Source organism: Tachysurus fulvidraco, chromosome 25, assembly GCF_022655615.1.
Source record: "Tachysurus fulvidraco isolate hzauxx_2018 chromosome 25, HZAU_PFXX_2.0, whole genome shotgun sequence".
Classification (NCBI taxonomy): Eukaryota; Metazoa; Chordata; class Actinopteri; order Siluriformes; family Bagridae; genus Tachysurus; species Tachysurus fulvidraco.
In genome coordinates this window covers 17,062,488-17,087,510 of record NC_062542.1, presented here as the reverse complement: position 1 = coordinate 17,087,510, position 25,023 = coordinate 17,062,488, and the positions used below count along the sequence as shown (strand labels likewise).

The window sequence follows — 25,023 nt, the reverse complement described above, 5'->3', positions numbered from 1 at the left end:
CTGTATGACATTCCCAGGTCTACAGACTCCTCCTCAGCCCATGAGGTGTGTCCCGGTCTCATCTGGCTGACACACCTCTGGCACAATGAGAACAGGTTTAAACTACTGTTGCTTCTCATGCGGCTGTGAGTCAGTTGTTCAGAAGTCGTCACTGTTTACACGTCGCGTTTTATTGCACATTTTCTTACGCGAGGCGTCAAGAGCACCAGACGGAAACGCGCCTCACTGTCGCTCCACAGCGAGCTGGTTTGTTGTCCCAAGAGACTGGAGCACATGTACATGCGAGGTGAAGTCTATTGGGTCTCTTCTCACTCTGGAGGATGCGCGCGCCCGTCGGCGCACCGAGCCGGCACCAGGTGAGCGGAGCGGGTTCCATTAACGTCTTCTGGGAAATACAGGTATCAAACTTTACTTGTCACCGAAGATCACATCTTTAGCTCCCTTTTCATTCTAATAGTTCATTAAAAGTTAAAGTCTTTTTACAGATTTATCTGTATCCACATTTCTAGATGAACTTGATGTACAGTATTAAAGGTACAACAAGGACTTGAGTAAGAAAGGAACTGTTTAGTATCCATCTCTTTTTATAAAGGTGTATAAGGATCCACTGTTTATTATATATTATCATAAGCAGGAGAAGATGGAGATGATTCCAGGTGGCCTTCAGGACATTAGGATAAAGGAGCAAAACACCTGAGACTCTTTTTTAGTGTGTAGCGTTTACCTGCAAAACATATAATCAGACTGTAACCTTTCTCTGTTGCTTATCTATCTATCTATCTATCTATCTATCTATCTATCTATCTATCTATCTATCTATCTATCTATCTATCTATCTATCTATCTATCTATCCATTTAACTATCTATCCATCTATCTATCTATCTATCTATCTATCTATCTATCTATCTATCTATCTATCTATCTATCTATCTATCTATCTATCTATATGTGTGTATGTACCACCAATGTTATAATTCATACCTTTAAAATGTGTTGTATTAAGCGAAGAGAACAGAGCGTAATTAAGCTACATAATTGGACAGTAATTGGTGGTTAGAGATTTCAAGGTACACAACATAATATCCATCGTTCTAGGTAATAAATAAACAAATACACACTTAGCTAAAGCTAATAAAGGTGACCCATGGTGTAGGATGTCATGGGGAAAAAATGGACTATATTTTGTTTTTCTCTTCACTACTTCTTTTGTACCTTTACTACATAAAGATTTCATTGGTTTAAATTGATTAAAGCACAGAATGGGACTGTAATTGGTTTTTAGAGAACAGCTTTAAAGACAGAGAAATAAAGAGAAGTAAATGTATGTGTGAACGCCAGGTGATGGTGATACAGGTAGTGTAGCTTCACTTTAACAACTAAATATAGTTTGTTTGTGTATTTTTTTAATCCTTCATAAAGAAACACTATATAAATGTTTCTAAGTAACGCATATTTATTGAAGATGTGACATGTTTACCTGTGACAGAAGCACCCCCACTTGTCATCAGAGTGACGGCTGAATATTTAGCAGAGTCTCAGGTTAAAAAGGTACGAAAAGGAAAAGGTTGTATAAAAGTAGAAGTATTGAGCACTGGCAGTGTGCCTTCATACCTCAGTAATATACTGTAAAGTTCACGTTACTTTACTCAGAAATACAGGAACAAAGTTTCCTTAGTGCGTCTGTTTATGGCTTTAAAATTAACTTAAAATACATATATACACATACACACAAACGGTCTACTGTACCACATCATCATCAGGGAACGTTTATAAAAGCTTACAGTAGCTTTATCTGACAAAATCTGATCAACATCTCGGATCACCGAAAGCTGAACTCAGGGGAAAGTGTCATGATGTAATGTCCATCCAGACAGGATCAGCTGTGTAGTATACAGTAAAGCTGTGTAGTATAAAGCTGTGTAGTATAAAGCTGTGTAGTATACAGTAAAGCTGTGTAGTATAAAGCTGTGTAGTATAAAGCTGTGTAGTATACAGTAAAGCTGTGTAGTATAAAGCTGTGTAGTATAAAGCTGTGTAGTATACGGACTGCTGTTACTGATCGGTCTATAGAAGGAAAAATACATTTCTGCAGACACAGAAAAATTCTGGTCATTAATTTATGCAAGTTAAACTACAGCAATTCTGTAATGCTTTTCACAGACAGGAATAACTGTAAAAAAAATCAACAACAATATTATTATTATTATTATTATTATTATTATTATTGTTGTTGTTGTTGCTTTGTTGGTGTTGTTACTATTATTGTTGTTGTTGTTGTTGTTGTTGTTGTTGCTTTGTTGTTGTTGTTACTATTATTATTATTGTTGTTGTTGTTGCTTTGTTGGTGTTGTTGTTATTATTATTATTCTTATTATTATTCTTATTATTGTTGTTGTTGTTGTTGTTGTTGCTTTGTTGGTGGTGTTGTTACTATTATTATTATTGTTGTTGTTGCTGTTGTTGTTGCTTTGTTGGTGTTGTTATTATTCTTCTTATTATTATTATTCTTATTATTATTGTTGTTGTTGCTTTGTTGGTGTTGTTGTTACTATTATTGTTGTTGTTGTTGCTTTGTTGGTGTTACTCTTCTTCTTCTTCTTCTTCTTCTTCTTCTTCTTCTTCTTCTTATTATTATTATTATTATTATTATTATTATTATTATTATTATTATTAAGCCACTTAAACTTTTCATACACAGGACTCACAATCTCTGCTATAAAGTTGAGCAGCCTGTGTGTGAGTCGTGAAACAATTATATTAAAGAAAGAAAAACAAAAAACAAAACAAAAAAAAAGAAAAGAGGATGTCACACAGCTGTCTCGGTTTAATCCTCGGCTCACACTGGAACTCTTTCTCATCCTGCCTTTCAATTAAAGAATTAAAGAAAATCATCTAAATAATCCAGACATACCAGTTCCACCAGTTTAGCGCGTCCTCCTATTGCACGTTTACATCTTTTAGAGCATTCGGATTGAACGTCCTCACAACACAGCGTGTTCACACTGCTGTTCACTACTGTTCACACCGCTGTTCACACTACTGTTCACACTGCTGTTCACTACTGTTCACACTGCTGTTCACACTGCTGTTCACTACTGTTCACACTACTGTTCACACTGCTGTTCACACTGCTGTTCACACTGCTGTTCACTACTGTTCACACTGCTGTTCACACTACTGTTCACACTGCTGTTCACTACTGTTCACACTGCTGTTCACACTGCTGTTCACACTGCTGTTCACACTACTGTTCACACTACTGTTCACACTACTGTTCACACTGCTGTTCACTACTGTTCACACTACTGTTCTCACTACTGTTTACACTACTGTTCACTACTGTTCACACTACTGTTCACACTACTGTTCACACTGCTGTTCACTACTGTTCACTACTGTTCACACTACTGTTCATTACTGTTCACACTGCTGTTCACTACTGTTCACACTACTGTTCACACTGCTGTTCACTACTGTTCACACTGCTGTTCACTACTGTTCACACTGCTGTTCACTACTGTTCACACTACTGTTCATTACTGTTCACACTGCTGTTCACTACTGTTCACACTACTGTTCACACTGCTGTTCACACTACTGTTCACTACTGTTCACTACTGTTCACACTGCTGTTCACTACTGTTGACTACTGTTCACACTTTAAAGTTCATGACTTTATTATTATATTATTACTTTATTTAATTAAGTACTTAGTTACAGGGATTCAATTTAGATTTGAGGGGTAAATCGACCCTCTGTCAAAGATGTGTATAAAATTGGTTCATAGTTCATTCAGAAGTAATAAAATCAAGCAGAGGAAACAGGAAGAGACAGAAAGAAAGAAAGAAAGAAAGAAAGAAAGAAAGAAAGAAAGAAAGAAAGAAAGAAAGAAAGAAAGAAAGAAAGAAAGAAAGAAAGAAAGAAAGAAAGAAAGAAAGAAAGAAAGAAAAATGTTTGAATAGTCAGTAGTAGAAACACAGAAACATGTTTGTGGTTTGTGCTGATCTTTATTCTGCTGGGCCGCAGTTATGTCTTTATTCATTTAAGTCTCTGGGGAAAAGATTGAATGTTTAATATTTATTTACAAATAAAAACTGTTAATAAACCAGCACGCTCACCAACCCTGACGATCGCTCACCAACCCTGACGATCGCTCACCAACCCTGACGATCGCTCACCAACCCTGACGATCGCTCACCAACCCTGACGATCAGGCTCCTGTTCAGGAAACGTTTGTAATCGAGACGTCATGAGAGAGAAAGAGCGGAGGGAAAGGAAACAGGAGAAGGATAGAATCTGAGCCAGAATGATGAGAAGCGCTTCTGGCTGTTTGGGTGTTGTGATGTTGCCCCACTGCAGAGAGCTTTAAACACTTTACACCACCGTCAGGGACAAAATGTGGCAGATCAGGATTTTTTCTGGGTTTCAAAGACAAAAACACTGAGTTTGTAAACAAGGTCATGAAAATGCTCGTAATTAGCAAGAACAACGACCTCATGAGGGAAGTTTACTGTGCTAAAAATGAGCAAATAAATAAATAAATAAATAAATAAATAAATAAATAAATAAATAAATAAATAAAAGCAAATCCATTATCAATCCAGTCATTTTCATTAATCTCTATAGACATATAATTCCTTATTTAAACGTATTAATGTGATTTAGATTAAACACACCATTGCTCTGCATTAACACTGATGACATCACTGAGTCCTGTTTCCTGATTGGTCAAAATGTGTTGCTTAATTCTCTAGAACAGCAGCGTTGCTTTATTATTAAACAGCGAATAAAAACTGACCCAATGTCATGACTGGTATTTTTCTCTCTTACAGAAGGATGCCTCTTAAATACGGAAAGCTTTTTCCCGGACGAGAGAGGACGTCCGCTCATCTTCTCTGGCTTTGGATTCTGATTCCTCTCATTGCTCAAGGTACAAATGTCAAATTTATAACTTTGTAAAGATGAAAAATCTTTAATATCTTTGAGGCAGTAACACGCTATTTAAAGTTATTAGGATAATTTATGAAGGTAATCACACGTACTCTGTAGCTACGATGGACACATTTTCTGATGAAAAATGCTGATGTCTTCATAAACCCAATGCTCTTTATCATCATATTCAACTTGCATGTCATAGACATTTTCATCCAGCCATTACGGAACACGTAGCTTTGTCCCACGCAGCGTTTATGTGAGACATAAAACGAACCCTGTAGTGCAAATTTTTCTAAAAGATCTCCAAAAACACGTCCTCACGTTTGTGTTTGAACCTTTTCTCATAAACATCAGTCTGGAATCTGGTCCAGACGACCGAAACCGAAGGTGCAGCCCACGTCATCACTCCTACACTGAGATTCCTTAGACACGGACCACAATGGGATTTGTTACCATGGCGACAAGGGTTCTGACAAGATGCCTGTCCATTTAAAGCTCTCAAGCCTTTACAGCTGAACAGCACTGGAGATGTGAAGTGTAGCGAGCGTGAACTCAGAGCAGAGCACTGAGACGAGCACTGGAGTAGAAATCTCACTCCTTACGCAGCATTGAATTAGGACAGGTGAGAATGTGGGAGATGAACTGAGGACATGAAAAGACGATCATGGGCGATCCTGTGAGCTGCTAACTTTAAACAGCTACCGTGTTCATCTACTCACTCCTTCGTCCTGTGCTGCATTACTTACTGTCAAACCCACATTCTCCTCCTATGCCTTTCAATCATAAGCTTTAAGTGATAGTTAAGGCTTTTTTTTTTGTCACATAACACACAACACAAGACCAGATCCAGGCCAGCGTGTTAAACTTCAGCAAAACATCACCAGGGCTGTCGAGTGTCCCGCAGTGAGAGTGACAGTCCCTCATGTCGGTCTTTTCTCACGCTCTCCCGCCACACTGTATTTCTCACGCAGAAAAACTTTTTGACTACTTATCGTATATTTAATAAGCCGCAGCACCCAAAATGTATCGGTCCGCACCTCTTAGTCGAGCCTGACACTTATCAGCCAATCAAAAAAAAGAGGCTACACAAAAACCAATCAGAAAATAACACTATCTGGGTAAGATTTAACACAACAACCAATGAAAAACATTCATTAGAGAGGGTGTTTTCGATGGTCGGTTTGAACAAAAGCTCAACACGAAACAGTTTGTCTCTGGACGGGACATTGTCCTCAATCATGTCCCTAAACATGTCTGGGCTTGTGCTGAACTGTTTTATATGGGAGCAACATTACACATGATAAAGGGGTCCAAAAAGGTAACAAACACTTATAAACACAATAAACACCACCAGTCATAATCTCTCTCTCTCTCTCTCTCTCTCTCTCTCTCTCTCTCTCTCTCTCTCTCTCTCTCTCTCTCTCTCACTCACACACACACACACACACACACACACACACACACACACACACAAATTAATAAATGGAAATTAAACAAATACTTTGTATTTGGTTAAACTGCAGTCAGTGATCTTTACCAAACACAACACCACCCCCATTATTGTTTTTTGGGGTTTTTTTTTTGGTTGCTGGGGGGGGGGGGGGGGGTTTGGAGATGTCACACTTGCCTGTCTTTAAAACTTGAGAGCCCTGCATCTCATATCACACAGTGACAGTGCATCATAAATGTCTTAAAAACCCACACAGAAAGCTGGCGAGATCAGACGGAGGACCGATCGAGAGGAATGCAGTCTGAGCCACTGCGGCTACTTACTTAGAAGTACACAGAAGAACACAGAACACGGATGCTGTCAGAAATATAATGCGACTCATTAAATCATTATTAAATGAATGTTAATTGCAATAATGGAAGCGAATTCTTTCCCTCTGATACTCAGATGTTATTAACATGATCAGAAACAGATCCACGACATAGAGGAAACATTCAGTTCTTTGGGTTCTGACGCAAATAAAGGCTTATAATTCCTCTCTCATTTCTCACCACTGATTTAATTCTTTACAAAATTATTTAAACTGCTGCATTTTCATTTAACAAACTACTCTTTAAATTGGATGTGCAGATATTATTATTATTATTATTATTATTATTATTATTATTATTATTATTATTATTACTATTATTATTATTATTATTATTATTATTATTATTATTCATATTATTATTATTATTATTATAGTCTAGATTCAAATCTTTCTTTTAATAAATCTCTTACTGAAAATGTAGAAATTCACCAACATGTTTTTATTTATTTAATTTGATATAATTTCTTTAAGACTTTCTATAAGCATAGGACAATATTTATTCAATTCAATTCAATTCAAGTTTATTTGTATAGCACTTTTTACAATAGACATCGTCTCAAAGCAGCTTTACAGAACATAAACATAGAACGGAAGGTAAACAGAAGGAATAATATAAAGAATTAATATAATAAAAAATTCAAGATTATTATTAGATATATATTGTTCACAATGTGTATGTATTAATCCCCAATGAGCAAGTCTGAGGTGACTCAGGCAGCATTGGCAAGGAAAAACTCCATTAATATTTATATATTAAATATAATAGATACAGCTAATGAATTAGCCACATCAATGCCCTGTGAATAAACAGCACCAAAGGCCAGAAAAAGGGATGTGATTTGTTGTTTGTTTTAATGAAACACTAATATATCTAGATGAGGGCAGCAACTATCTATGCAGGCAAATGACTTTATCTCCTGAAGTAAGATGTGCTGCATACAGTGATAGCGATAGTGATTGTAACCATGATATAAACACTAAAGAGTAGCTATTAGATTCACATCAACTATGAAAAGATTCTTCAAATGTTTATTGAATTCTGATTGGACAGAATGTTGTTTTATATGATTAGTTCTGCTAAAGGATTGTTAAGTGCTAGGTTCGATCCCATTCTCTAGGCCGGTCGAGGACGCCCTGGGGGTTACAGTAAATACGTTGTGTAACAGAGGATGTTATGTCAGTCGGCATGTTCAGCCGATACACCACACACATTGCTGATAGAACTTAAGTCATATTGTAACTTATTTGTTCTCCCATTCCTACGTGACAGCCAGGAATGAAGTTTTCCATCACAGCAGAATGACGCTAGTCTCCGGGAACCCTAGCGACAATAACCACGCCTCTGTACATGTACATGTACCTTGTACAATGACAATGAAGTTGAATCTAATCTAATCTAATCTGATAATGCCTTCACGCTAACCATGGACCTTTGTTGCAGTAGATTTTGATCTTTTCCATGTTGCTGCCTGCATCTCTAGTCAGAGACTATATGAAGAATATATTCACCGCACGTGAACGCATCAGCAACATGGTCTCGTGAAGTGACGTACAAGGTGTAGGTTAAATTAGGTTAGGTGGAATTAAAGTCCCGCACCTCTCACCGCTCCTGAAGAACAATTAGTTCAGTGATTCGTGTTTTTCAGACAAGTTTAGGGCGAGTCCTGAGATCAAAGCTATTTTTAGGCTTGTTGACATTTCAAACCCATTGTGACGTGATGTGGTTAGTGAAGAACGCAAAGAGGCGCTAATTAATCAACAAAATAAACTTGTCGTACTGAAATGATGATTCCGGAAATAAACATACAACACCATAAGAACGAGGCAAATCATTCAGCTTTCATGACTGTGGTTTGTACCGCATGGATTTTTTATCTCATGTTAGACACTGTGGTTTGTACCGCATGGATTTTTTATCTCATGTTAGACACTCAGAGCTATGACAATAAAAGAAATATAACGTGTGTTATGTATCAGACAAGCTACTCTGATATTAGATAGCTACCTGACTAGCAGTACCAAGCTGTAGAACCAGTTTAATTTACTCTGTAAAATGAATCGTTCATGAAGTTCAGAGAAATAAGAACAGTTCTGTAGGTTATACTGTTTAAAGCTAATTTCTGTCATTTTTCATGATGTTTTAAAAAAAAAAAGCAACATACATTAGCATTAATTATTTTAGCAAAACAAGGTTTTAACTGGTTCTACAGCTTGGTACTGCTAGTCAGGTAGCTATCTAATATCAGATTAGCTAGTCATACATAACACACGTTATATTTCTTTTATTGTCATAGCTCTGAGTGTCTAACATGATATTTGTTCCTCATCTAAACCAAGTTCGTACTTTTTTAAAACGTGTATTTGGCAATAAAGGATTAAAACCAAAACACTATAACTACAAACCTGTATCAGTTATTTTTTTACAGTAGTTTATGATTAGCAGTAGCAGTGATTCAGTCAGTACAGTCTGCTCTTACTACAAACGAACCTGACCGTAGTTCAGCTCTGAATATTAATGAGCACGACAGCGATGATCTGTCTGAAAGAAGTTACCTTTATATTTAGAAGGGATTTTTTTTTTTTACAGTGTGTGAACATTCCATAGAGATGAAACCGACCAGAGAAACTGGAAAATCCTCTCGTGCTGTCAACACGTCCTTCTGATAATATGTCTACTTTATGGCCAGTGTGTAAAATGGTACCGAGGAACATCTGTGATGATAATATTAATTATTATTTCTTGATATATTATTCATAATATAGTATTTTGGCTGTTGGATGCATAGATCTTACAAATACATCTTTTCTTAAGAATTTTTTTCTTTGGAGTTTTCGAGGTTTCAAAAGAAACAGGAAATGTAATAGAGCTATAATTTTATACTAGAGAATATAACAGCACTAAAAGTAGAAACAAAACAATAAGGTCAAATTTCATATAACAAACTGCGGTGTGAGATTACAGTCATGATAACCTGCTTAGCATGAATCTCCTTTCCATACCACAGACACCTGTCATTCTTCTGTTTTTGTCTCTTATTCATTCTTTCTTTGATTGTCTCTTCTCAGCTGACAGCTACTTCATGAGCAATTCCAAGGCTGTACTCCAGGGATGTAGAGATCAGTGGATTCTGCAGGACAAGCTGAGCGTGCCAAAGCTCTCCCAGATCACAGTGTGCATGGACATGCGTTTACTGACTGCGGAAAACTGGATGGCGTTTAGCTACAGGACGCCTCGCTCTCCGAAATATGACCTGGCACTGCATGGTGACAGCGAGGTGATGTACGCCTGGATCCTGGGTGTGCAACATCGCTTCCCTGTGCAGCTGACACTGGAACGTTGGCACCGGTTGTGTCTGCGCATTGACTCATTGCGTAACAGCTTAATTTTGAACATCAGCAGCAGTCAGAAGACGTACGAACGTACAGTGTTTTCTCACGCCATGCAACTCAACGGCAAGCTACAGCTGGGATGTCAGCCGTGGGACATATTCCCAGAAACCAGCATGGCCACCATGGAGCTCTACATGTTCAGGATGTGGGGGGACGTGAGGGAGCATGCAAACTGTGAGGATGGCACAATTGTGGGCTGGGATTCGAGCATGTGGAGTATCAGTCGAGCCCAGGCCAGGGTCCAGGACAATGCCCTTTACTGCGGTGAGCACAGTAACCACGACTGGCACGCGGTGATATGAAAGCAGCCCAAAGCTAAAAAAAACTAACAAATTATCCTAGTAGTGTTATGCTCAGAATGGGCACGTTATACAAAACCATCTCCAGTGCAGGGAAGTTTGTGTAATGGATTTGCAATATCTAAATTGACTCATTAGACCGTGTATACACATACACAAGACGACAGAATATCAGATATTTGCATTACATTTACATTTACAGCATGTGACAGACTCCCTTATCCAGAGCATCTATCATTGAATACATTCACTCTGGTTCACTAGGTTTACAGACTTAAGATACCATGAGACTAAAAAACTGTTCAATGTTGTTGTTTTATGTAGTTTTTTAATACACAAATACAACAAACAGAGAAAAAAGTGCTAGTTTAAATATTTCATGAAGAAGTAGGTCTGTTTAAGATGTTTTTTAACAGAAAGTGTATATTAGTCATGGTACAGCAATCTGATTACCATCTTATTCATCAGACACATAATGGACAGATATAAATGAATATACAGGACACAAAAGTAAAAGTACAGATGAAGGTGTGTGTTTTTAGTCTCTAGATCAGTCGCTCCTGCTTTCTGTCTCTCTGAATGCATGTCTAACATTTTCTTTCGTACCGTTTCCTTATTTCATGCTACCTCATTTTGCATTTTATGTACAGTAGCTGAACATACAGTTAAAGTGTGTATTGCATGAATGTGTTGTATATTTGTGTAGTCCTGCGATGTATCATATTCATCCACTCTAGTGCTTTTCATCCATTTTCCAAAAATGGATGTGGTTCTTATCTGTTTGCATGGCTTTTCTGTAGGCACACTCAGTCTTTCACACCTTGTACGGGTAAAACGCAGCGGTGACACAAATGGTAAGTGCTATTTCACTTTAATGAGTATGTTTGTAGTGAGTAATGCTAACCTGTCCATCTGTGGGCTTGCTAAATTGTGTCCAGTAAATGTTTAGAGTATATTATATTTAGTTTTGTGCATATTTAGTATAACATGAATGCAGGGAGCAGAAGGTTTACTCGCGTCCACAGGAAAAATAAATAAATGCATTAGCTTATAACATATTGTAGCTTTGTTTATTTCTGGATTCTGATAGGTCTGAAGCTAATTTTCATTTCTCGGCAATATAACTGCAAATCAATAAGGAATAAAGTCTATAGTAACAATTCAGATTATAGAAGGTATTATAGCTATATATGGTTGTTTATATAACCTGTATGGAGGGTGTTTTCAGTGTCAGCACTTGGTAACAGTGTCTTTCTGAAATCTGAACTTCTTCAGCTACTTGGAATCAGTGACTTTTAATAAATACATGGGATCCTAAAGCCTAAATGTTTGCATTTGCACTCATGGGGTGCAGATTAAAAAAAATTAAATGCAATAATCTTTTTTGTTTTTCCGTATGCAGAACCAACCGTGATATCTTCAACCACATCTCAAGAGAGCACAACGACAACTAATTTTACTACAACAGTCACTGCTACTACTGAAACTAATACTTATATTAACACAGTTAACGACTTGACTACTATTTCTACTGCATCTTCTATAAATACTACTTCTGCTCAGAACACTTCTACAGCTACAAGTTCTACAACTGCAGATACCATTGCACAAAGTACCCTCTCTGATACTCCCACTACCACAAATAACCAGACAAATGATATTTCAACTACCACAAATAACCAGACAAATGATATTTCAACTACCACAAATAACCAAACAAATGATGTTGCAACTACTACAGATAACCAGACAAATCTAATTTTTACTACCACAAATATCCAGACAAGTCCTATTTCTATTACCATAGATAACCAGACAAGTCCTATTTCTACTACCACAAATAACCAGACAAGTCCTATTTCTACTACCACAAATAACCAGACAAGTCCTATTTCTACTACCACAAATATCCAGACAAGTTCTATTTCTACTAATACAAATAACCAGACAAATCAAATTTCTACTACCACAGATAACCAGACAAGTCCTATTTCTACTACCACAGATAACCAGACAAGTCCTATTTCTACTACCACAGATAACCAGACAAGTCCTATTTATACGACCACAGATAACCAGACACGTCCTATTTCTATCACCACAAATAACCAGACAAGTCCTATGTCTACTACCACAGATAACCAGACAAGTCCTATATCTACTACCACAAATAACCAGACAAGTCCTATTTCTACTACCACAGATAACCAGACAAATCAAATTTCTACTACCACAGATAACCAAACAAGTCCTATTTCTACTACCACAGATAACCAGACAAGTCCTATTTCTACTACCACAAATAACCAGACAAGTCCTATTTCTATTACCACAGATAACCAGACAAGTCCTATTTCTACTACCACAAATAACCAGACAAGTCCTATTTCTATTACCACAAATAACCAGACAAGTCCTATTTCTATTACTACAAATAAACAGACAAGTCCTATTTCTTCTACTACAGATAACCAGACAAGTCCTATTTCTACTACCACAGATAACCAGACAAGTCCTATTTCTACTACCACAGATAACCAGACAAGTCCTATTTCTATTACCACAGATAACCAGACAAGTCCTATTTCTACTACCACAAATATCCAGACAAGTCCTATTTCTACTACTACAAATAACCAAACAAATCAAATTTCTACTACCACAGATAACCAGACAAATCAAATTTCTACTACCACAGATAACCAGACAAGTCCTATTTTTACTACCACAGATAACCAGACAAGTCCCATTTCTATTACCACAGATAACCAGACAAGTCCTATTTCTATTACCACAGATAACCAGACAAGTCCTATTTCTACTACCACAAATAACCAGACAAGTCCTATTTCTATTACCACAGATAACCAGACAAGTCCTATTTCTACTACCACAAATATCCAGACAAGTCCTATTTCTACTACTACAAATAACCAGACAAGTCATATTTCTACTACCACAAATAACCAGACAAGTCCTATTTCTACTACTACAAATAACCAGACAAGTCCTATTTCTACTACCACAAATATCCAGACAAGTCCTATTTCTACTACCACAAATAACCAGACAAGTCCTATTTCTACTACCACAGATAACCAGACAAGTCCTATTTCTACTACCACAAATAACCAGACAAGTCCTATTTCTACTACCACAAATATCCAGACAAGTCCTATTTCTACTACCACAAATAACCAGACAAGTACCATTTCTACTACCACAAATATCCAGACAAGTCCTATTTCTACTACCACAAATATCCAGACAAGTCCTATTTCTACTACCACAGATAACCAGACAAGTCCTATTTCTACTACTACAAATAACCAGACAAGTCCTATGTCTACTACCAGAGATAACCAGACAAGTACCATTTCTACTACCACAAATAACCAGACAAGTCAAATTTCTACTACCACAAATAACCAGACAAGTCCTATTTCTACTACCACAAATAACCAGACAAGTCCTATTTCTACTACCACAGATAACCAGAGAAGTCCTTTTTCTACTACCACAGATAACCAGACAAGTCCTATTTCTACTACCACAAATAACCAGACAAGTCAAATTTCTACTACCACAAATAACCAGACAAGTCCTATTTCAACTACCACAAATAACCAGAGAAGTCCTATTTCTACTACCACAAATAACCAGACAAGTCCTATTTCTACTACCACAGATAACCAGACAAGTCCTATTTCTACTACCACAGATAACCAGACAAGTCAAATTTCTACTACTACAGATAACCAGACAAGTTCTATTTCTACTGCCACAAATAACCAGACAAGTCCTATTTCTACTACCACAAATAACCAGACAAGTCAAATTTCTACTACCACAAATAACCAGACAAGTCCTATTTCTACTACCACAAATAACCAGACAAATACTATTTCTACTACCACAAATAACCAGACAAGTCAAATTTCTACTACCACAAATAACCAGACAAGTCCTATTTCTACTACCACAAATAACCAGACAAGTCCTATTTCTACTACCACAAATAACCAGACAAGTCCTATTTCTACTACCACAAATAACCAGACAAGTCCTATTTCTACTACCACAAATAACCAGACAAGTCCTATTTCTACTACCACAAATAACCAGACAAGTCCTATTTCTACTACCACAAATAACCAGACAAGTCCTATTTCTACTACCACAAATAACCAGACAAGTACCATTTCTACTACCACAAATAACCAGACAAGTCAAATTTCTACTACCACAAATAACCAGACAAGTCCTATTTCTACTACCACAAATAACCAGACAAGTCCTATTTCTACTACCACAGATAACCAGACAAGTCCTATTTCTACTACCACAGATAACCAGACAAGTCCTATTTCAACTACCACAAATAACCAGACAAGTCAAATTTCTACTACCACAAATAACCAGACAAGTCAAATTTCTACTACCACAAATAACCAGACAAGTCAAATTTCTACTACCACAAATAACCAGACAAGTACCATTTCTACTACCACAAATAACCAGACAAGTCCTATTTCTACTACCACAAATAACCAGACAAGTCCTATTTCTACTACTACAGATAACCAGACAAGTCCTATTTCTACTACCACAAATAACCAGACAAGTCCTATTTCTACTACCACAAATAACCAGACAAGTCCTATTTCTACTACCACAAATAACCAGACAAGTACCATTTCTACTACCACAAATAACCAGACAAGTCAAATTTCTACTACCACAAATAACCAGACAAGTCCTATTTCTACTACCACAGATAACCAGACAAGTCCTATTTCTACTACCACAAATAACCAGACAAGTCAAATTTCAACTACCACAAATAACCAGACAAGTCCTATTTCTACTACCACAAATAACCAGACAAGTCCTATTTCTACTACCACAGATAACCAGAGAAGTCCTATTTCTACTACCACAGATAACCAGACAAGTCCTATTTCTACTACCACAAATAACCAGACAAGTCAAATTTCTACTACCACAAATAACCAGACAAGTCCTATTTTAACTACCACAAATAACCAGACAAGTCCTATTTCTACTACCACAAATAACCAGACAAGTCCTATTTCTACTACCACAGAAAACCAGACAAGTCCTATTTCTACTACCACAGATAACCAGACAAGTCCTATTTCTACTACCACAAATAACCAGACAAGTCAAATTTCTACTACTACAGATAACCAGACAAGTCCTATTTCTACTACCACAAATAACCAGACAAGTCCTATTTCTACTACCACAAATAACCAGACAAGTCAAATTTCTACTACCACAAATAACCAGACAAGTCCTATTTCTGCTACCACAAATAACCAGACAAGTCCTATTTCTACTACCACAAATAACCAGACAAATGCTATTTCTACTACCACAAATAACCAGACAAGTCAAATTTCTACTACCACAAATAACCAGACAAGTCCTATTTCTACTACCACAAATAACCAGACAAGTCAAATTTCTACTACCACAAATAACCAGACAAGTCCTATTTCTACTACCACAAATAATCAGACAAGTCCTATTTCTACTACCACAGATAAGCAGACAAGTCCTATTTCTACTACCACAGATAACCAGACAAGTCCTATTTCTACTACCACAAATAACCAGACAAGTCCTATTTCTTCTACCACAAATAACCAGACAAATAAAATTTTTACTACCACGAATAACCTGACAAGTCCAATTTCTACTACCACAGATAACAAGAGACCTGCAATTTATACTACCAGAAATACCCTCATGACTCCTAATCTTGCTAACACCAATAACCAGACAAATCAAATTTCTACTACCACAAATAACCAGACAAGTCCTATTTCTACTACCACAGATAACCAGACAAGTCTTATTTTTACTACCACAAATAACCAGACAAATCAAATTTCTACTACCACAAATAACCAGACAAGTCCTATATCTATGACCACAAATAACCAGACAAGTCCTATTTCTACTACCACAAATAACCAGACAAATACTATTTCTACTACCACAAATAACCAGACAAGTCCTATTTCTACTACCACAAATAACCAGACAAGTCCTATTTCTACTACCACAAATAACCAGACAAGTCCTATTTCTACTACCACAAATAACCAGACAAGTCCTATTTCTTCTACCACAGATAACCAGACAAGTCCTATTTTTACTACCACAGATTACCAGACAAGTCTGATTTCTACTACCACAGATTACCAGACAAGTCATATTTCTACTACCACACATAACCAGACAAGTCCTATTTCTACTACCACACATAACCAGACAAGTCCTATTTCTACTACCACAGATAACCAGACAAGTCCTATTTCTACTACCACAAATAACCAGACAAGTCCTATTTCTACTACCACAAAAAAACAGACAAGTCCTATTTCTACTACCACAAATAACCAGATAAATTTAAATGTTACTTTAGACACTACAAACAGCACGTTAGCATCAGTCGATGAGAACAAAAATGTAAATGTTACTTTAAACCCTACAAACACTACATCAGCTACAGTAAATATCAGTGCAGATACAAACACCACTACAGTCACTCCATCTACAATACCGACTTCATCCAATGACAGCACAAATCCAAACACTACTCCAGACACTACAAACAGTACGTTAGCATCAGTCGATGAGAACAAAAATGTAAATGTTACTTTAGACCCTACAAACACTACATCAGCTACAGTAAATATCAGTGCAGATACAAACACCACTACAGTCACTCCATCTACAATACCGACTTCATCCAATGACAGCACAAATCCAAACACTACTCCAGACACTACAAACAGTACGTTAGCATCAGTCGATGAGAACAAAAATTTAAATGTTACTTTAGACCCTACAAACACTACATCAGCTACAGTCAATATCAGTGCAGATACAAACACCACTACAGTCACTCCATCTACAATACCGACTTCATCCAATGACAGTACAAATCCAAACACTACTCCAGACACTACAAACAGCACGTTAGCATCAGTCGATGAGAACAAAAATGTAAATGTTACTTTAGACCCTACAAACACTACATCAGCTACAGTAAATATCAGTGCAGATACAAACACCACTACAGTCACTCCATCTACAATACCAACTTCATCCAATGACAGCACAAATCCAAACACTACTCCAGACACTACAAACAGCACGTTAGCATCAGTCGATGAGAACAAAAATGTAAATGTTACTTTAGACCCTACAAACACTACATCAGCTACAGTCAATATCAGTGCAGATACAAACACCACTACAGTCACTCCATCTACAATACCGACTTCATCCAATGACAGTACAAATCCAAACACTACTCCAGACACTACAAACAGCACGTTAGCATCAGTCGATGAGAACAAAAATGTAAATGTTACTTTAGATCCTACAAACACTACATCAGCTACAGTCAATATCAGTGCAGATACAAACACCACTACAGTCACTCCATCTACAATACCGACTTCATCCAATGACAGCACAAATCCAAACACTACTCCAGACACTACAAACAGTACGGAATCAAACGCAACTCAAGGTGTTACAAACGCACCAACAGGGAATGTCACACATCCCAACGACACCACACTGGTCAGCACTACACTTTTCCCAATCAGCACAACACTGATCACATCTACCGATCTCTCGGCCATCACACAACCTAACAACGCATCAGTCTCATACACAAACATTACAGAATATACCACCGTCACTCTAACAGATACAACATCCTCATCCTATAACCTGACAGAATCAAACCACACACTGGGTGTCACAGTCACAACAACAGACAGCACAACCACAAATTCCTCAACAATCACACGACCTAACGGAACATCAACCTCTCTCAATGTTACAGACACAACAACATTGTCACCCAATAATACAACACAACCAAACACCACCTTCATATCTACAAACACCACCATATTTTCTGAGACATCAGTGTCATTTAACACAACCTTCCTACCAAATACAACAGAGCTGAGCACAACAAATTTTACAACTCCGCAGAATTTCACCACAGAGAACTCGACCACAGAGCCGAACACCACGGCTTATCTAGCCAGCAACTTCACTACAAGTTATTTAGATCAAAACACCACATCAAGTCCATTTAACGTTACACAGGTTACAACTAATACTACCCTAGTAAGTTATAGTACAAACAATAGTTCGACATCAAGTTCTCCAAATAGCACAGACAGCCCTGGCAATCACACCACATCCACCAGCATAACCTCCGCTCCAGATAAGAATCTCAGTACAACATTAACACCTAACACTAGCAGCATAGTTTCAACTACTATTACAACAGCAGGACCACAAAACATCACTGCACAGGCAGGGACGAATACCACCACCATCACCACCATCATTACCACCAACACCATTACCACCACCAACGGAACAGGTTAGTCCATTGACTTGCTTCAGACTGTTTGATTCAAAGGTGCAGATTTAAATAAAAGATAATATATAAATACTATATGTTCCACACATTTTAGAGAATAGATATTTAACAACGAGGGTCTTTTCTACCTTTAGTTAATGAAGTTTAGACGATAACACTAATTGTCTAATGATAATCCTAAGATAATACTACAGTAATTACTTATACGTAAAAGATATCTAGGGGGGCACGGTGGCTTAGTGGTTAGCACGTTTGCCTCACACCTCCAGGGTGTGTGTGTGTGTGTGTGTGTGGAGTTTGCATGTTCTCCCCGTGCCTCAGGGGTTTCCTCCGGGTACTCCGGTTTCCTCCCCAGGTCCAAAGACATGCATGGTAGGTTGATTGGCATCACTGGAAAAATTGTCCATAGTGTGTGAGTGTGTAAGTGAATGAGTGTGTGTGTGCCCTGCGATGGGTTGGCACCCCGTCCAGGGAGTATCCTGCCTCGATGCCCGATGCCGCCTGAGATAGGCACAGGCTCCCCGTGACCCGAGAAGTTCGGATAAGAGGTAGAAAATGAATGAATGAATGAATGAATAAAAGATATCTAATGGACACAAAGGGCCAATCATCCACTTTTTTGGCTAGCTTGGGTAACAACAATGTAATCATAATGTTTTATGACATTTATATTAGAGACATCATTTTTATATGGCTCATATGTGAGTTCAATCAGACCTGAAAGTAACAAGCTGAAAATATTTTTACAAATAATTGTTCTTTGTAAAATCTAAACAAAATTAAACATGTTTTCAACTAGATTGAACCATTGAACCAAATAATCATGAGAAACTAAAGAACCAATGGATAGAAGTTTGGTTAGGTTGTTAAAATGATAGCAGTTCGCTGAGTACACATGATATACAGGTGAATTATTTCCAGCATGTCACTTTCTTACCTCATGTTACAGTGACCACAAGTTCTCTGGGTTTGGTAAATCAGCTTCTGAACCAGTCTCAGGATACATCCACACTGAACTCCTCTCAAGTGGACAATGTGGTCAGGAAACTGGAGGATATTCTCTCGGCGCCAAACATCAGCCTTAATGTGTGTCAGGCTGCTCTGTCTGTTGTTAACAATCTCCTCAATGCTTCTGCAGGCTCTTTGGCCTCCTCATCCAACCGGTAAGACACACCACAAACCCTGACATAAAAAGGAGCTAGAGAGCAATGAGAGCAATGACTAAGTGAAGATGTATACTGTATAAGAATTTGGGTAGGTGGCATTATTTATGGATTCTTTCTTTTCAGCTTGATCAAGGCTGTGGATCAGCTGGCGTTGAAAATGGTCATTCCGGACAATTCGGTAACAATCGCGTTGTCATCAGTTGCACTGGCGGTGACGAAGATCGATGGAAATAACTTTGCAGGAATGTCGTTTTCCATCAACAGTCCAACAGACATACTGGTAATGAAAGTTAGTTTGAATATATAAAAGGCAAGAGTTATCATAAAATATAAAATGTCCTTACCAGCCTATATTAATTTCTCTTCCCTGTTGATAAAAAGAACAAAGACCTGAAGACTTTTCTGTGTGTGAAACTTCGGCTTTACCGCTGACTGTTCCAGCATTAATCCTGTCATGATTGTGGCTGTGTGTTTTGTTCCAGATGAAAAGCAGGAGCAGGAGGTCTGTTGGAAGTCCATCTGCTCAGGGTTCCATCACACTTCCCTCCTCTCTGACCAGCGGTCTGTCCCCAGAGCAGAAGCAACAGGCATCTCGGCTTCAGTTCACGTTCTTCCAAAAGAGCTCACTGTTTCAGGTAAGGACCATGTAGTGTCATACCGTAGCCATGTATATAAACGAGACAATAAATAGGTCTTCTTTATCATATGATACGTGTGAATTATTGCAGAGCCAACTCAATAACCAGCAACTGGGCAGCCTCATTCTGGGGACCAGCGTCGCCAACCTGTCCATCAGAGACCTGAAAGACAACGTGGTGTTCTCTCTGCAGAACACGACCACTATAACGGTCCGTATTCTCTCGCTCATCTGCAGCACCGCAACCTTAACTGTCAGGTTTCTGACGGATTTCTTCTTCTTACTCATTTCTACAGGAAAATCTGAATTGTGTTTTCTGGGACTTTAACCAAAATGGTGAGACACTTTACCATCATTTACTAAACTGTACCATTGCTTGTAAAGGTGCAGCACATTAACTGACAGGAGAAAGATACATACAGTATTTACCATAAATGGTGTATAGTCCATTGTTAAAAACCATTGTTCAACCTTAAAGAAACACTCACTCACTCACTCATTTCCTACCACTTATCCGAACTTCTCGGGTCATGGGGCCTGTGCCTATCTCAGGCGTCATCGGGCATCGAGGCAGGATACACCCTGGACGGAGTGCCAACCCATCGCAGGGCACACACACTCTCATTCACTCACACACACACACACACACACACTATTTTCCAGAGATGCCAATCAACCTACCATGCATGTCTTTGGACCGGCGGGAATCGAACGGCGGGAATCGAACCCCGACCCTTGAGGTGTGAGGCAAACGTGCTAACCACTAAGCCACCGTGCCCCCCTTAAAGAAACACAACATTCAATTTCACAAATGAGTACAAGCAGTAAGAGCAAAGGTCCAAACCATGTCTCCTTGTGGGACCTACAGGCAGTAGAACAGCTTTTCACCTGAAAGTGAAATATACTTTCTTTATACTTTATAACACCATCAGACCAGTCAGAAGAGCGAGAGCTGTGCTATGAGTATGTCTAATAATCCGTTTGATGTCCTGTAGGTGGAGCAGGAGGATGGAACAGTAGCGGCTGTTTTCTCCTGAACAGCACAGATAACGAGATAAAGTGTAGCTGCAACCACTTGACCAGCTTCGCAGTGCTAATGGTGAGCATTAATACATCCAACTCGGCATCGAGTCTATACGAAAGATCTGGAAGTAAAACTGAAATGTGGATTTTTCAGATCTTTAGGGTTTAAAGACAGATTTCGGTCTAAATAAGAACACTTCCTGCTTTATTTCAGTTACACGCTAACAATCAAAAACTCTTTGGTATCTAGATGAAGTTGTTTTGTTTTTTCTTTGTAAAGGACATCTCCAGAGGTGGATCGAATGACAAATTGCAGAACACCATCCTCACCTTCATTACATATATTGGATGTGGACTTTCTGCCATCTTCCTTGCCATCACTCTCCTCACCTACCTGGCCTTTGAGTGAGTCAATAAAAAAATCCTTTCATATCTTCTTCAAACCTGAAACGATTAATGAAGTCATGCTTATTTTTTTTCTCTATGCTTTTTATTTCCTCAGAAAAATCCGCAAAGACATTCCATCCAAGATCCTCATCCAGCTGTGTTTTGCACTTTTCCTTCTCAACATGGTCTTCCTGGTAGACTCATGGCTGGCACTCTACACCAATGCTGTTGGCCTGTGCATCTCCACCGGCTTCTTCCTGCACTACTTCCTGCTCGCCTCCTTCACGTGGATGGGTCTGGAGGCCTTGCATCTTTACCTGAGTATCATCAAGGTCTTCAAGAACTTTGTATCTCATTACATGCTGAAGTTCTCTCTGGCAGGATGGGGTGAGTTCCTACAGAGTTCCCCAGATGTTGGAGTTGCATTTGGATGTTTTACTAATGCTGTGTTTATCTGTGCATTTCAGGGATACCATTAATCATAGTTATCATCGTGATCGCGGTGGATAAAAATAATTATGGCCTCATTGCGTATGGAAAGTATACGGATGGAAGCACAGATGATTTGTAAGTTTGGAGCAAAATAATCACCATCAAATAATGGAAGTTGATGACATTTTTTAAAGCCTTGTTTTTCTTTTCAGCTGCTGGCTGAAGAACGATATAGCCTTCTACGTGTCAGTGGTGGTCTACTTCTGTGTGATCTTCCTGACCAACATGATCATGTTTGTGGTGGTTATGGTGCAGCTGAGACGCATCAAACGGCAAAACCCCCAAAATAACCAAAACCGCAAATGGCTCCAGGATCTGCGCAGCACCGCCGGTCTCACCGTCTTACTCGGCCTTACGTGGGGATTTGCTTTTTTTGCCTGGGGCGTGGTCAATTTACCATTCATGTACCTCTTCACCATCTTCAACGCCTTCCAAGGTGAGAGCTGTCAGAACATCTTCATCTATTTGAATGAGGATCGAAGATCGAATCAAACACGACTCACTGTTTGTTCTTTCTTATTTCCAAAGGTTTTTTCATCTTCGTGTTTCACTGCGCTTTAAAAGAGAACGTCCGGAGACAGTGGCGAATCTACCTCTGCTGTGGCAAGTTCAGACTACCAGAAAACTCAGGTACGGTTCCAGACTTTCACACGTGTAAACTGCTAACCAGCACCAGTAATGCACCAGGGTGGAAATGTGCAGTGCACCAGGAGACGATATTTACTTGCATCCTGTGATGTTCTAATGATTTGTTCCTTGTGTGTGCAGATTGGAGTCGTTTAGCAACCCAACACACCAAGAAGAGTTCAGTCATCACAGCCAACACTTCCCAGGCCTCTTATAACCATTCCAGTACCTCGAGGAACTCGTCAATGAGTGTTGACAGCTTGGGCTTAGCATCAAACTTTAACAGTCAGTTCTCCTTCCATCGAATTTCTACAGAAGCACCTCGTACCACAGCGCCGCTGAATTCCTGATTCCGTTCACCTTTTATAGCAGCAGCTCTGACACATGAATGCGCTCGGTTCTAATACCTTCTTGTTTCCATAGTAACAACTTGTTCGGGTTCTGTATGTCAGAACCCCTGACATTAATAAAGGTCAAGTTTTCTTTAACAAGATATTTATTTACATCTCATTCAAAACCCTGGAGTCTCTAGAGTTTAGCACCAGGAGTCATTTCTTCCGACGTCTTCAGAACGTCGACGAGCTGCATATTTTTATCTGACTGAGCTCAAGAGAGAAAGAAAAATATGAAGGAACGTGCGTTTATACTGTAGCTGCTGTAAGAACTGTGAGAACAGGGTTGTAGGGACCTCTGCTCTATAGTACCGCCGACACTCGTGTCGATTGCGTTCCTACAGCAGCGTGACACAGCATGTTTTATTTCTGACATTTTGTTCAGATTTGGTTGATGCATGTTTTTGAAATGACACCTTGTTTATTTCCACATTATAGACTCACCGGTGGATGACAACGTGTTCGGGTCCACAGAGGAGTCCAACCAACTCGTTCGCCGCCGAACCTAGCTAGAACCAGAGCTCTCTACACGGACGGGTGCGAGACGTGTCATGGTTTAAGGACAAAAACCGTGGACATAGTGAACAGTTTTGCACTACAGTGGCTCAAATCTTCGACTCACGGATGACTTCTAGGATGCGTTTCGATCTCGTTCCGTTTTCCCAGGAGATCTTCTAGATCTTCAGCAGGATGAAACGCTTCATGAAGGATGGAACAAATGTGCAACAGACGAACAGTCCCTGAGAGTACCTGAGATCTTCCATCGTTCACCACACCACATATACACGATATTATATAATGAGGACAGAGATGCATCTACAACCAAGCAAATAATATTCCAACGAACTTCAGTACACATCGATTTTGGACCAAGACTCGAAGAGTGTTCATTATGAACAGCTCTGTTTCAATATCAAACAGACAGTAAAAAAAAATGTTCTCTTACAAAAGATGAAAATTAACAATACGAAACAAACCGCCTCAGTTTATGAAGAAAGCTGAAAGCCGAAAGTCTTACAAAAAGCAGTATTATACACCTATAAAAAGTCATGAAACGTTTAGAAACGTCTCACAGACTGAAATAGTTCATGTCTTCTCGAATGCTTTAAACAAAGCGCTATACAATAACAGGAGTAAAAGATTTAAAGCTGTCGTGTGTTTAGTGTCTTAACCCTCTGAAGATTGTTATTTATGGAACCTAAAAAAAAAAGACAGAAAGCAATAAACTTGAGAAAGTTTGTATATTCGATCAGATGATCATAAATTAGTTTCATTGATATTTATTAACGGTAGAAAGAAAAAAAAAAGGATCGTCCTGGGTGTGGTCCTGCATCACGGCCGGCGTTCCCGGGATAGACTCCCCTGTGACCCTGACCGAGATGATGATGATGATGATGATGA

General features: G+C 38.6%; 1 protein-coding gene across 1 annotated transcript; it reads left to right on the top strand.

The window, feature by feature from the left end:
* The first annotated feature begins 320 nt into the window (after nucleotides 1-320).
* On the top strand, nucleotides 321-24,821 carry adgrg2a (adhesion G protein-coupled receptor G2a). The gene is made up of 16 exons (XM_047808379.1): nucleotides 321-398; nucleotides 6,644-6,746; nucleotides 9,827-10,443; nucleotides 19,805-20,061; nucleotides 20,188-20,344; nucleotides 20,547-20,699; nucleotides 20,793-20,912; nucleotides 20,998-21,037; nucleotides 21,697-21,800; nucleotides 22,005-22,129; nucleotides 22,227-22,498; nucleotides 22,579-22,678; nucleotides 22,756-23,039; nucleotides 23,132-23,233; nucleotides 23,372-23,515; nucleotides 24,061-24,821. The coding sequence occupies exons 1-16, from the start codon at nucleotides 321-323 to the stop codon at nucleotides 24,129-24,131; spliced, it is 2,727 nt and encodes a 908-aa protein (XP_047664335.1). The 3' UTR covers nucleotides 24,132-24,821.
* Nucleotides 24,822-25,023: the final 202 nt, after the last annotated feature.